The sequence below is a fragment of the Vidua macroura genome, chromosome 2 (genome assembly GCF_024509145.1).
Source record: "Vidua macroura isolate BioBank_ID:100142 chromosome 2, ASM2450914v1, whole genome shotgun sequence".
Lineage (NCBI taxonomy): Eukaryota > Metazoa > Chordata > Aves > Passeriformes > Viduidae > Vidua > Vidua macroura.
In genome coordinates this window covers 5,055,687-5,069,399 of record NC_071572.1, presented here as the reverse complement: position 1 = coordinate 5,069,399, position 13,713 = coordinate 5,055,687, and the positions used below count along the sequence as shown (strand labels likewise).

The 13,713-nt window shown below is 41.6% G+C and overlaps 1 protein-coding gene across 6 annotated transcripts in view; it reads right to left on the bottom strand.

Annotated features, from left to right (window-relative positions):
* Positions 1–246: 246 nt before the first annotated feature.
* Positions 247–13,713, bottom strand: part of SLC37A1 (solute carrier family 37 member 1) — a 35,570-nt gene continuing 22,103 nt past the window's right edge. For all 6 annotated transcript variants that reach the window (XM_053971274.1, XM_053971276.1, XM_053971271.1 and 3 more), the window contains 10 exons: positions 12,531–12,650; positions 10,872–10,962; positions 9,890–9,952; positions 8,966–9,051; positions 8,285–8,333; positions 7,404–7,477; positions 6,433–6,511; positions 5,344–5,441; positions 3,484–3,536; positions 247–2,842 (listed from right to left, as the gene is read on the bottom strand). In XM_053971274.1, coding sequence (XP_053827249.1) covers positions 2,827–2,842; positions 3,484–3,536; positions 5,344–5,441; positions 6,433–6,511; positions 7,404–7,477; positions 8,285–8,333; positions 8,966–9,051; positions 9,890–9,952; positions 10,872–10,962; positions 12,531–12,650 — 729 coding nt within the window. In that variant the 3' untranslated portion in view covers positions 247–2,826. The remainder of the gene's footprint in view (positions 2,843–3,483; positions 3,537–5,343; positions 5,442–6,432; positions 6,512–7,403; positions 7,478–8,284; positions 8,334–8,965; positions 9,052–9,889; positions 9,953–10,871; positions 10,963–12,530; positions 12,651–13,713) is intronic.

Genomic DNA, 13,713 nt, shown 5'->3' with positions numbered 1-13,713 from the left:
ACATTGTATGTCAGGCAGAGGCACAGAAAACTCCCCAAGCATTTTAACAGAATCAAGACAATAAATGTTGGAGATGATCAGTGCTAGAGAGAAAGGATGAAGCTTTTCCATGTCAATTCCATAAACACTGAAAAGCAAGCAAAGCAGACAATAAAGAAAATCACCTTAAAAGTCATCTGCCTGTCCTTCCAGCCAATAAATGGAGCATTTCTTCATGGAGATGGTAAAAGATAAAGTACTCAACACTTCTCTGTTTAGAACAGAATCTATTTTTATTCAACACAGGAAGGTGAATGGATAAAATTCACAATAATCAGCATTTAAAAAAACCCAACAAACCAACCCTGCAGTCACATTTAAATTTGGCTGTACCTACTGGTCACTCACATTTTTACATACAAAATTTTGTCAGTCTTGCTCATTTCCAAATGTAACACCTGATACTAACAAAACACAGTTTATTCACTATCTGGGGGACCTTTAGGGTTTTCTAAAATAGAAAAACAAATCTTTTTGTCCAACAAATTTGTAGCTTGGAGGAACTGAAATGTAATCTGTCATTACCCCAAAAACGAGTCACTGCAGTGCAAAAGCTATTCAAATAAATAAATAAATAACAGCAGCAGCAGCCCCAACAAGTAAAACCCAAAACACACTTAAATATCTTCAGAAACACAACCAAAAGCTTTTTAACATCAGACTTCAGCCCACAGGGCACAGCTTCTCAAAATCTGAGCACAGCAGAGCTTGAACTGTTTCAGTAAAGTAGTATAAAGCTCTACACATATTTTTGGGGAAGGGACTGGGATCCCCAGCTGAAGTGGTCCTCCATCCATCTCTCCCTCCCCACACAGGCACTGAAGTTGTGCCAGGACAGCTGTTTTGGGGTTGCAATGTTATTTTTGCCCCATCAGAGGCTGTTTCAGCAGTGCCCCAGGTTCAGCCTGGAGGACAGAGGAGCAGTTTGACATTCCAGGAGCAGTTTCCCACTCCAGGAGGATGGAAATCCTTTCAAGTAACATTGCTGCACAATTCTGCCACATTTAACCACAACCCAAGCACAGCACAGATTTTTGAGTTCAGCTGTTGAGAATCTCCCCTGGTTTACTCAAAATGTGTGAGGTCAACCTTCCACCCAGGTAAGGGCAAGCACAGGATCCTCCTAGAGCTCCCTGCAAGGACCTGGCACCTTCCCTAAGTCCCTGTGGGGTCATCCCTGCACCTCTGCTCAGCAAAGCAGCTAAAAATGAGCCCATTCTGACCTTGCTCAGGTCAAGCATGAAGCACTGTGCTGGATCAAACCAGTGAAGCAACTCAAAGACTGAGGAGGTACAAAACAGCCCTGGAAATTAAGTGTTAGCAGCAGCTGATGGGACATTCCTGAATATTTTGCAGGGCTTTTAAAGTGTTTTGCTAATCAAGTGTAAAGACTCTTGCACTGTCTCACAAAACTTAAGAGCATAGAGCAAGACAAAGGCCTAGAGCTTTAATAAATACAGTTAAGGATAACACACAGTTTAAATTACCTAACCTTTGTGATCTAAGTATAAACACCCCATACAAAAAAAGATTTCTTTTCACTTTGTAGAGCTTAAAAAAAAATAAAATCACAGAAACATTCTGTTTGCAAAGCAGACAGCTGTACAAAGAAATGATATGTTCTGAAGATATTAAACCATCTATTTTCTGGGTAGCACTAGGTACTCAAATGTTCTCTTCCAAACTACCACCCACACAGGTAATTTTTCTTCGATATTCTGGCTCCAAATCTGAAACCCAGAGCCACTTGAGAGAGATTTCTGGATAAGAAGGCTCAGATCTGACAATGACTTCCACGTGCACACACCAGCACTGGAACCCAACAGTTTGGTGCCCCTGTGCACCAAAGCAGCTCCCCCTGCTCAGTCCTGTGGTGCTGAACACGGGACAGCTCACAGCTCTCTGCCACCCCAAAGAAACCCCTCTCATGTCAGCCCAGCCTGGCAGAGCAGCACAATTCCATGATGTTTGCACAACCAATTTACAATGCCCTGAAAAATCATTAGAGCCCTCACTGGAAATTCTGACTCATAAACTGCTTTTTGTTGCTTAGGACTATTTTTTTTTTTTTTTTTTTTTTTTTTTTTTTTTTTTTTTTTTTTTTGCATAATCCTAATGGAGGACTAGCATTCATCCAGAGGATCTGTAAAAACTGCTAACTGCAGTACACAGCAAGAGTAAATTCTTTTTTATAACCTACCAAAAGGCTGGCTGCTGTCCTTGGGAAGTAGCACTAAAGCTAAAAACTAATAATACAGCCAGGTGATTATTGTCTGAGCAGCTTCAAATCCTAATAGCAGCACATCTTAACAACCAGCTGATATTGTCCTCTATAAAGTGATGCTCTCAGTGTACACGAGATGACATAAGAGACACATTGCTCACTGACCCTGGGACAGTCACTCACAGGCTGTTACAATTTCAACTTCCTCCTGCTCTAGCTTTGCCTTGATTGTTGGCAAATACAGAGTTCATGGTTTCAATTAAAAACATCCTATCAAAAGAAATAAAAAAGGCACTTGGTATTCCTCTTTGGCTCAGTTGAGGCGTGCTGCTGAAACCTTCCCCAAGTCCCCATCTCTTCTCTGATGAACAGTGGCCATCCTGAGGTACTTAATCATGTGCAAAAATCAGAGCTTCAGGGATCTACCGTGTCTCACACTGCTCCCAGGAAAGCTGCAAGGCTCTTCACACACAGAGACTCTTTAAGTACAGAATAAGGTGTCCATGGAGTTTTCAGGGAGCAGCTCCATCCACTGGCACACTCCTCATCCCAGCTCTGGTAGCTCAGTGCTCTTTGAACCTGGGGGAGAAAAGCAACCAGGCAGGAAAGGCTGAGGTGTGGGGCAGAGCAGACACCAAAAGGCAGGATGGTCCAGCCCCTGCTGTGCATTTTTCTATTCTCTCCATTTTACTTCTCCAAAATTCTACAATCAAGGGGCTCAATTTAGATTTTGTGTACGGATTCAGTGGATTTTTTTTTTTCCTCAATTCAAAATACCGTAAATTCAGAGTCACCCTTTTCATTAAGAACAACTTTTGGAAAAAGTTACATTTTAAACTATTATTAAACACAGGGCAGGCAATTCCCCACCTGCACAATGAAACCCATGGAGGATTAAATATTTGGGAAAAAAAAATCCCACAAACAAGAGACTGTGACAGAGGTGTATTTTCAGATATTTTTTAAAAGAAGATATTCTAAAGGAAAATCTCCATGGTTTGAAAACATCAAACTGAGGTTACTCTTTTGAAGCAGAATTAAACCAGACAGAAATGGATCTACACAAACCTTAACATGTCCAGTCTACATTGGGAAAAAAGGCTGGAATTGATCTTGGAGGTCTTTTCCACCCTTAATGATCATTTGTGGCTATATATGGAAGGCTTAGAAATGTGTTTTCAAGGTGTTATTAAAGAGCAGCAGCCATAGAAAACACTTACAGGGTGTGATCTGCATGACACTGAAGTTCCTTCTGGATAAGACGGAGTAAGAGCTGCAAAAACAATCACAAAATCTCCTTTAGTATCATCCAGGTAAACAAGAAGCAGAATTATTCATTGTTATTTGAAGACTTTCTCATTTGAAACATTACCCTGTAATGCTGAACTTGTTTTAAAAAAAAATTAAGATTTACAGATGCTCAGTAATGTTTGGTAGAGGAGCTTCCACAATAAGCAGGCAAGAGGAAAATAATTTCCTTTTTGTATCTGAGAGATCAATTTCTTCATAAAAACCACAACGGTTTTCTGTTTTTACTTTACCAACAAATGTGTAAAGAAACCAGCAGAGGGACCCCGAGGCTTCAAGAACAAGTGTCAAAAAGAAATTTTGGAGCATGGAAGTATTTTAGCTGCTATTTGCAAAAACAACTGTGTGTGAAAAGCTTTAATCCCACAATTAGTCAAGGTGAGCACAGACAGTCACATCTGCTTGTCTGTGCAGCATCAGGGATTTCAAGTGCACTTTAAAAGGGTTATTGAGATAGCAGCAGGAAAGTGATTTTACAAATACAATTTGATGGTTCTCACGTATATTAAAGACTCAATTGGAGCTTTCAGGGTTCCCTCACCATTTCAGGTTATGTTGTCCTCAGAATCTCACAATTATATATATAAGTTTGTTCACTGCTGTAAGTATGAATGTTTTGAGAAGTTAAACATTTTCAGAGGCACAGAAGCAGCCAAGAATGACAGAACTGAATGCCACATAAGAGGATAAAGCTCCCTCCAGGTATCCTTGGAGAAATAACATTTGAACCCAGGTATCCATATGCTGCACTGCAACAACCAGGAAAAGCAGAACAGTTATGCAAAAGAGGATTTACTGCAACTGCAGAGTCAAACCTCTCAAAACCAGAGCTTTGCAAAGGTATTTTAAATGATTCCTCAAAGAAATGTGGCTTTTTAAAATTTCAATCAATAACTGTAAGAGAAAAACAATGAGAACTTTATCTAGGAAAAATATGACAACCTCCCAAGCCTCACTCTTCAGCATGAAATACCAAATATTGAAAGAAGCTGCTCACTACCAGTGGCAACACACTTCAGCTATTAACTTATCTAATTTATTTCATTTCCAGACAATTACTCCTAAACATGAAAAAATTACTTTTAAAGTTGGTGTTTAAATTGAATTTAGAAAAAAAAAAAAGCCTCAGTTGTAACTCAAAGGCTTTCTGATTTTCTAGTGTCAGGAAGGGAATGGTCTGACACTCTCAGCTCCTCTGCAGGAGCCCAGAGCTCAGTGCTTAGGACCAAGCCACCACCTGTGTGCTCTTCTTTCCCCAAACATCTGCTCCTGGTTACTGTCAAAAGCCAGGATTGCTACTTCTTCATCTAACTCAGTACAGCTGTTTCAGGGCCCATCTGGAAAATGCAATGTATTAACTTTCAACAGCTTCATTATCAGGGTGATTTTGGTGATACAGCAATGTAGGAAAACATTTTTTATGGCTTTGATAAACTGGCTTTAAAAAGTGATCCTTCTGTGAGTGGAGTCTGAGGCAATTTCTAGGTCTAAATGTGAAGGTTTACTTGCAATTATGCCTGCTCTAAGCTGCTCAGCCAGCAATCAACAGCTGGGTATTTGCTCAGGAATTGAAGTTCATCAGAACTGATCTGCACATTTGATTAAAATTAGATGAGAATTTCAAAACAAGCACATTTGCTGTTAGACTGAAAATCTCCTACACCACTGGAAGTCCAACACAACACAGAATATTGAAATGGCAAAAGGACAATTTGCATTTTGGGATAGTTTAGCACAGAGGAAATACACATCATCTAAATTTTTAGACTTACTAGCAAGGCACATGCATCTGCCACCATGAGCATGTAAAACACGTTGTTCCAACCAGAAGGGGAAATAAGGCCAGCCAGGAGAGGCCCCAAAGCTGCACCTAAAACATAATACTGGCATTATATTTTGGTATTTTATATTGCATACTGTCAGAACTGTGCAATGTAAGATTCACTGTACTGAAATGGAGTTACTCTGAATCAGAGTATCCATTTTTCCACCTAGTTAACTCAGGATTACCTGATGGATTAAAAAGTCCCAGTAAGTGCAAAACATTACTGGTACAGATGGGAAGCTGGAAGACTCAGATGTGTGATAAACATCTGCCTTTGGCTCAACAAAATGCTCATCCTATATTAAGCTGAATTTTACTCCATTTTCCCTTCTACATGGAGGGCATAAATAAAATATCCCTGACCCCAGGACAGCCCAGTGCCATCTCCTCTTGCTGTCTGTGCCCAGAATCAACTGGTGCCTAGAGAGGCTACCTGGAACAGAGGCTGGACAATGTTAAAGGAATAAAGCAGGGATTTATTAAAAAGGCATTAAAAGGATACACCTTGGGCAGTACAAGAGCCTGGCCAAAAAGCTACACCCAAGATGGTCAGAAGTTTTCACACTTTTATAGAAGTTTTGGTCCATTTCCATATTGGGGTTAATTGTCCAATTGCAGCTTCAGGTTATGCAGCCCCACCCTCCCAGATTGCTCTCTTCAATTTGCTGTTGTTTACAGCTTTTTGGGCCTGAAGCTGTAACAGTGTCCCTGGTTCTGGGCTGGAAAAGGATTGTTCTGTCTGACTAAACTGTGAGGATAACTTGTTAACACTTTATATGAAGTTCAGAGTTCTATACTAATGCAGTACAGAATCTGGAAAATATGAAAACTAAAACTTTTAGCATCACAGTGATCCCCCCCTCCCCTTCCTCCCACCCTCAGGTACGGGACCACTGGAGGTTTCAGGTGACGTTTGTGCTATTCCCCATTTCCAAAACTGTTCTGAGTCCTGGCAAAATGAGACCTGAAGAGCCCATTTTTTTGGAAAATGCTTTGTTTTAACCTGTTAGAGCTGGGGCAGGTGGCCTTGGCTTACCCACAGATCCCGTGCCGTCGATGATCGCCGTCACTGTGGACAAGGCCCTGGCGTTCCCTTTCAGGCTTTTATGGGTACCCTGGAGGGACAGAGATGGCTGAGACCCAGCCTGAGCTGAGCTCTGAAAGAGCCCTGCCAGCACCATCCCTCTGCCAGCACCATCCCTCTGCCAGCACCATCCCTCTGCCACCTCTCCACATGGGATCTGTGCTGGGGAGATGCCTCAAGCACCTTGCAGTGCCAAGGCCAAGGATGAAATGGGCATTGCCTGGTGGTCACCTTGGTCTTGCCAACCTCCAGGCCAAGGACAGGGCTCCAGAGGATGTTTGGAGATTTCTACCCTGCTTCTTGTCCTGTATTTCAAACATTCCTGCATTTAAGACAGTAAGAGGACTTTTGTCTCTTGCTTGGTGCCCTAAAGAACCAACACATTACAAAACAAACTTCCCAAGTCTCCCTCCTGAGCAATGCTGATTTTTCACATGGCATTTGTGACTCGGCTGACCTGATCCTGCTGGAAGTGCTGGCAGCTTAAGTACCTGGACTTTTTATTTTCACATACCTTTACTTGTGCTAAGGTCTGTGCCAGATATAACTTTCTGATGGGAATTAAATTACCAGCTCATGTCTCACACAGGTACAGCTCCTCCAATCATTTAAAAATGCAAAATATAAATGGGGACAAGGCACTTGTACAGAGGCCTGGCTTTGCATGCAACCTTCAGATTCAATCTGGGCTGTCACCCAGTCTTGTGAGTGGTCAAGAATAATTTAGAAGCCTCTCACAAGCATGGCACTCACTCATACTAAAACACAAATTCTAAAACAAATCTCAGTGGCCGAGTTCAGCACTGCTTTTTTCCTGCTCCTTACTCCTCTGCTCTGGGGCAATGCAGCCCCTTCCCTGGTGACCTGCAGAAGTCAAAGGGCTCTCTCTGGAGGCCAAATGTCACAGGGAAAGCCAAACTCACCAAGTCAGCAGAGACAGCAGTGGTGATCAGGGCATAAGGGCCATTCACCAGGGCACCACTGATAAGCAGCATCACTGTTCCAAGTTAAAATAAAAAAGGGAAATGTGAGTTGCATGAGAAACTGTTCACCATAACAACAGGAGACATCACAGCCCATGACTCCCAAGTGGTTTAATCCTTCCTTGGCTCCCCTGACCCAATACAGAATTGGGAAAGGAAGAAAACCAACATCCATTCCTCTCTTTTCGATGCTCACTCCGTGATGTGAATTCTCAAACATACCAGAAGATGGGGCTGAGACAAAAAGCACTTCCCAGGGTCTTTACTGATCCTGGGAGGTCACAGAAAGGGGAACATTTGACCAAACTGACCATGAGGGCAGGGGTTGCTCACAAGATACACCCACAAGTCCCTTCTCTCCTTGTACAGCAGCAGGGGACCCTAAAAGTGAAGGAGGCCTTCAGGCACTGCCAGCACTCCTGTTTCCATTTCTGGTTTGAGGTCACACACAGAAAGCCACAGGTGAATTCTGCCTATTCAAGTAAAGTTAATGCTGCTGTCAGAAGTGCTACAGGCAATATTTGAGCATCTCTGACATTTGGCACAAGGGATATTAAAAAAGCCTGTGCTGACACAACAAGCTCCAGCAAGACTAATGATATTAACTGGATCTGCTCTTTGCCACTCTTTACTCATCTCCTACCTTTCCACTTCAACCTGTAAAAAGCCTGAAAGACCAGATTTAAAGAATTTGATTCCATACTTCCTCCTCTAAGGAAAAGATAAAATAGAAAAACAAAGGAAAAAAAAAGGAAAGCGCATCAAAGGTCATAAATGCAAAGTTCATGGAAAGCTAGGCAGAATAATTTAAAAATACTCACCTACAGTAGCCTCAAGGCCCATTTTACTGACTGCAGAGAACATGTATAGCTGTAAAGAGAATAAATAAGCACTGAGAATGCCAACATATGGACTAATCCTGGTTCCCCATTTGCCCCATGTTAAGTACAAGATATCTCAGCTGCTATTACATGAAAGTTCCAGGTTTTACTAAACCCTTTCAGGCCACAGTAGAATGACTGTTTGATTGGACACAGAAGGGAGATAAGGGGTAGGATCCCATTCCTCTATGTCCTTCCAGAAGGGCTGTGTTATGAGACCGCTCAATTTTAAACTCTTCAACTGCAGCTTCAACACAGCACAGAATACAGCTCATGAAAAAAATCAAATAAAAATGTCTCTCTCATGTTCATCTGCTGGTCTTCCAACAGTTACTTCTCAGAAATTTTAGCCTTTGAGCAGCTAAAATTCTGGCTAACAACTGAACATCAACTTTTAAAAGAGAGTGAAACTTTCCATATATTCTGTAACAAAAAAAAACACATTAGACTTGTTTATTAAACAAGCTTGTTAGCTTGTTTAGCCCCAATCTCTGTACTTGCTCATCTTTTCATGCCAGTTTTTAATCTGGCCTGGACTCTGTACATGCAGGCTGGGAGATGCTGCCTGCACAAGTGTCCAGGGAATGGTGTCACAGCTGTGGGAGAGGGGCAGGCTCTTACTGTGGGAGCTGCAAGCAGCAACATCATCCCGCAGGTTGATGCCCTCTTCTCCAGCCTGTCTGAAATCAGACCTGCCAAGATCCCACCTGAAAGAACACACAGGTGTGAGGAAAACATTCAGTGTGTGCTTTGCAGAAAACACACACTGCATTTAATTTAATGCAACTGAACCCAATGGATTTTACTGCATAGTTACACAATTCACACAGCAACATCCTCATGAACCCAACCAGTTTTGACCTGAAGACAACAGAAGCAGACACTTGTTCCTCCTCATTATTTATTCCAAATATCCAAGGCAAAAAGCCTTTTACCAGGTGCCACATGGCCCTATTGCTGGAGCTCTGGTCTCTTAATTCCTCACATTCAATAAAAAACTTGGTTCTCTGCCCATGTGCCACTGCAACCAGGGAAATGAACTAAACTGTCTGCACTGGCATGAAATTTTATTCAGTGGTCACCTTGAAAATTAGAAAGGAATAGCCTCGTCCTTATTATTATGAACTCCCAATTTTATCACACACAGTTATATAAGGCATCAAGAAAAAAACAAACCAAAACACCTGTGGCCATTAACCTTTGTGCCCAGGAAACCCACACCCCTGAACAAACAGAGACAGTTCTCTTAAGTTAGACTGACAAAAGGAAGTATTTTGATGAGTGGTGACCAAGATTCATGGGCCAGAGCTGATGGAGATAAAAGATTCCATAATTTGTCTATTCTGATCTGTACTGGACAGCAGCAGTGGCTGTGAAGGTATTTTACTAGATTTTCACATTTCAGCACAACTCTGAGTTCAGTACCTTTACTGCTACTCTTCTTCAGTAGAAATAATGAATATGAACTCTAAAATATGTAAGCTGTGTACACCAGAGCCTTTCCTGAGCTGGTGTGATCAGGAGTGAAATAACATTAAAACTTACCAAAGATCCCACCCACATCAAACAGTGTAGAAAGGTCCCCAGCTCTTTTGGCATCAAGATGCTCTGGTGAGAGAAGCAAAACATTTGTTTCATTTCTGGATTATAAAACATGGAAATCTCAGCAGTCTTGTAATGCCAGGGCAAAGGCATCTTACAGCAGAATTCTTTATTTAGATAATCCACAATAAGGTGACGTTGTATAAAAGAAGTAAGAACAAAAAGTAGGTATTCAGCAATACAGACTTTTGAATGCAATTACTCTCACTGGAAGAGACATTTTACCACTTTTATAATCACAGAATGGTCTGGGTTGGAAGGGATCTTCAAAGGTCATCCAGTCCAACCCCTCTGCCATGAGCAGGGACATCTTCAATGAGATCAGGCTGCTCAGAGCTCCATCCAGCCTGAGCCTGAACACTCCCAGGGATGGGGCATCCACAGGTTCTATGGGCAGCCTGTCCTGTTGTAGCATTTCACCACCCTCATTGCAAAAGATTTCCTTTTTATATCTAATCTAAATCTACCCTCTTTTAGTCTAAAATCATTACCCCTTATACCACAACAGACCTTGCTAAAAAGTTGGTCCATCTTGCACTCTAAAAGTATAAAAAAAATTCAAAAACATCAGTACTGAACAGATAAAGAAACTCATTTACATTATTTTGTATATGTTTTAATAGGACACTTCAATCTTGAAAAATATTGTTAGAAAGTAAAACTTTTTGATTTGTTTGCAAGAGCCAAAGAGACATCATTTATGCCTGGAATTACTGAAGATAAGCCAGAGACTTCTGTTTGTTTTGAAAATGCCCTCTCATAACACTGGATTCATAAACCTGCTTGGTGACTTACAACTCCCCTGCTACTGCAGCAGAGAAAGCCTCTTTCAGAAGCAGTAATGTTTATTTTCTTATTTATTCCAAGCTCATATTTGCAGAGACTGTGCAGCCATAATTCTGTACCCCCTTCCTGTAATACTCACCTACATTTGTGATGTAGAGGGGAAGCCAGAAGAGGAAAGTGTAGCTCACCAGCTTTGCAAACAGGAGACAAAGGGAGAACTCCACAACTCCCTGAGAGAACAATGAAAACAGAGTTAGTATCTTAGAGCTATTTGTTTTCACAGACCATTATGAAAATGGTTTCAAGGAAGCATTTAGGCTTTTCTTTTTCTCTCATGAATTTCCAGGAAGCATTCTTCCCCTAAGAGCACAAAGCTTGCACTCTGAGCAGACTGTGGTATTTTGCTTAGATGCTTCCTTTCAATTGTACTGAACTGCCTGAAGAGAGAACACTAAAATGGTACTGAATAACCTAAGCAGAGGACACAGAAATGAATGTGAAGGATTTTACACTGTTTGGGAGCACCTGCATCACTTATTTCCCTTAAATAAAGTTGTTATACAGCATTATAGCAGGTTTGGAGTGTGTTCCAGAGAAACTGGCATCTTGTTGTGCTCTTTATCTCCTTCCTTCAGATGGATTCAGGATTCTTCCCTTATTGTCAGCTCCATAAAAAGCCAATAAACCAGTCTGATACAGTTCAGATCAGAACGTGCTAAGAGCACATCACAGACTGAGCAATGACCTGTTTAAAGCTCCAACTTGCTCCATCCTCTTTCCTGGTGAGCACATAAAAGTGCATTTACTGCACAGAGCTGCAACTAAACTGCCAAATTAACCCATCTTCATTCTCTTCACCATCTGATAACTTCTTGCTTGAAACCAGGTTTCTTAAATCCCTGGTATGGACGGCTGCAGCTCCCCTGAGGAACAGCACACACACTCCAAATGCAGCTGTGACCCTTCCCAACAACACACAGGATAAATCCCACAGGGTTCCAGAGATTCCAGGTGGCAGCAGCAGCACTTTTTCACCCAGTACTTCCACTTTGCCACAGGAAAAACAGTAGAGGACCAGACTGAACACGATGAGAAGATGCAGGAATACAGTGGTTGGGTGCAGGAATTTTTTTTATTCTACACATGGTCCAAATCAATCTGCAAATAATCCTACTTCTGCATTCAGGCTTCAGGTTAAGAGGAAAATCAAAAATGACAGGTTCTGACCTTGAGGAAGCCTTTCCTTTACCAGCAGTCCAAATGTTTGGGCTGCCTGAAACTTCTCAGACAAGAGATTTTAAGATTAACGTTTTTTAAAACAATGCTGAAGAATGTAAGAAGGGGAGCCATAGAAGGAAGTTCTGACACACAGAAGTGCTTATGGACTCAGTTTGCTATTCCACCCTTAACAACTACATGTCATTAGGTTCAGTCAACTTTTAGAACAGACTTTAGGACAGAATAAACTATTTCAGTCAGAAGGGACATACAGCAACCACCCTGTCCCACTGCCAGACCCCTTCAGGGCTGACACAAGTTGAAGCATGCTGATCAAGTCATTATCCAAATGCCTCTTGAACATTATGAGAGAGATCAGCATCTCTCCCTCCACCTTCCCTCCTCAGGAGGCTGCAGGGAGCAGTGAGGTCCCCTCTCAGCCTCCTTTCCTCCAAATGAATCAACCCCAAAGTCCCCTGCGTAACTTTGTAACACCCACTACTGCTGCACCTAGAACTTCATGGAAATATGAATTCTGAGGCAAAACTTCATTCTGAAGAGGAGCAGCACAGGCACTCACAGGAATCTTCAGGGCCCCAAGGAAGCTGATGGCTGATGTCCCATGCCTGCCTTCCCCAGTGGAGCTCAGTGACACGCTGCAGTTCTCACTGTCTGTGAGTAAATGCTGCAGCTCTGGATCCTGCAACGTCCCCCAGCAACAGAAAAGAGAGAGAAGAAAAGAGAACAAAGAAAGTACATATCAAGAAATCAAACAACTCCAAAATAAATTTTAAAAACAAATACCTGATTTGTCACAGAAAGTTACAGCTTTTAAAAATGTCTTGGTGTGGACAGCCAGAGTATACAGAGAGAGCAGAGACTATATTCAGAATATCAGGTGGTATCTGTCTTTATGGCACACAGTCCATAATAGAACCAAGTTTCTGTTCTATTGAACAACAATTTCAAGTTGCAAAACCCCCGCAATATTAAGAGTACACTCAATGGAATAAAACAGTTTCCAATCTTCCCTCACCCCACCACATAAATGTGGTCTAATTAAAGCTGAGTCCTACAACATTGTGTACAAGAAATTTCTACACGGATACATTTCCGTATAAAATCATGTATTATCTTCTTTTTGTACAAATACTAAGCCAGTTTTTCAGGCTCTCTAACATCATCTTACTGACTGATCTAAGTACAGGCCATCTTTCCACATGAATTTTGGACAGTGAGTGCTTTATGTTAAGCAATCACTTTTTTTTTTTTTTCAAATCTGTTCCATTTGAGCATTGCAATCCCCAGATTAAAAAAGCCTGGAGTTCACCAGCATTGCCTAAGTTGTGAATTCTGAGTTATTTTCTAGTACTAGGAAGGATTTTATTCCAAGAACTCCACTGGCTGCTAAGAATACTTGTGGAGCAAGCTACCACTGCACAAGAACAAGCCATCCCAGTGTAGCCAGGAGGGTTTATGTTATTTTTAATCCTCTACCAGACTGAAGTGAACTCTCAGAATAGAACTGGAACTTTACATCTTACAGCTGTAAACAGAAAAAAAAAAAAAATAAATCAGGTATAAATAGACCTCAGCACTTCTTTTCCAGCTTGGAAAAAGGATGGGATGCAGCTATCCTCCCTTTCAGCTGCTTGCTGAGAGGCTTTACCAAGCTGTGCACTTCCCCTATTTATGTATCCTACACACTGTCTTCCTTCTCCTAATTCTTCAGCATCTGAACAAAGCCTCAGTGAAGAATTAAG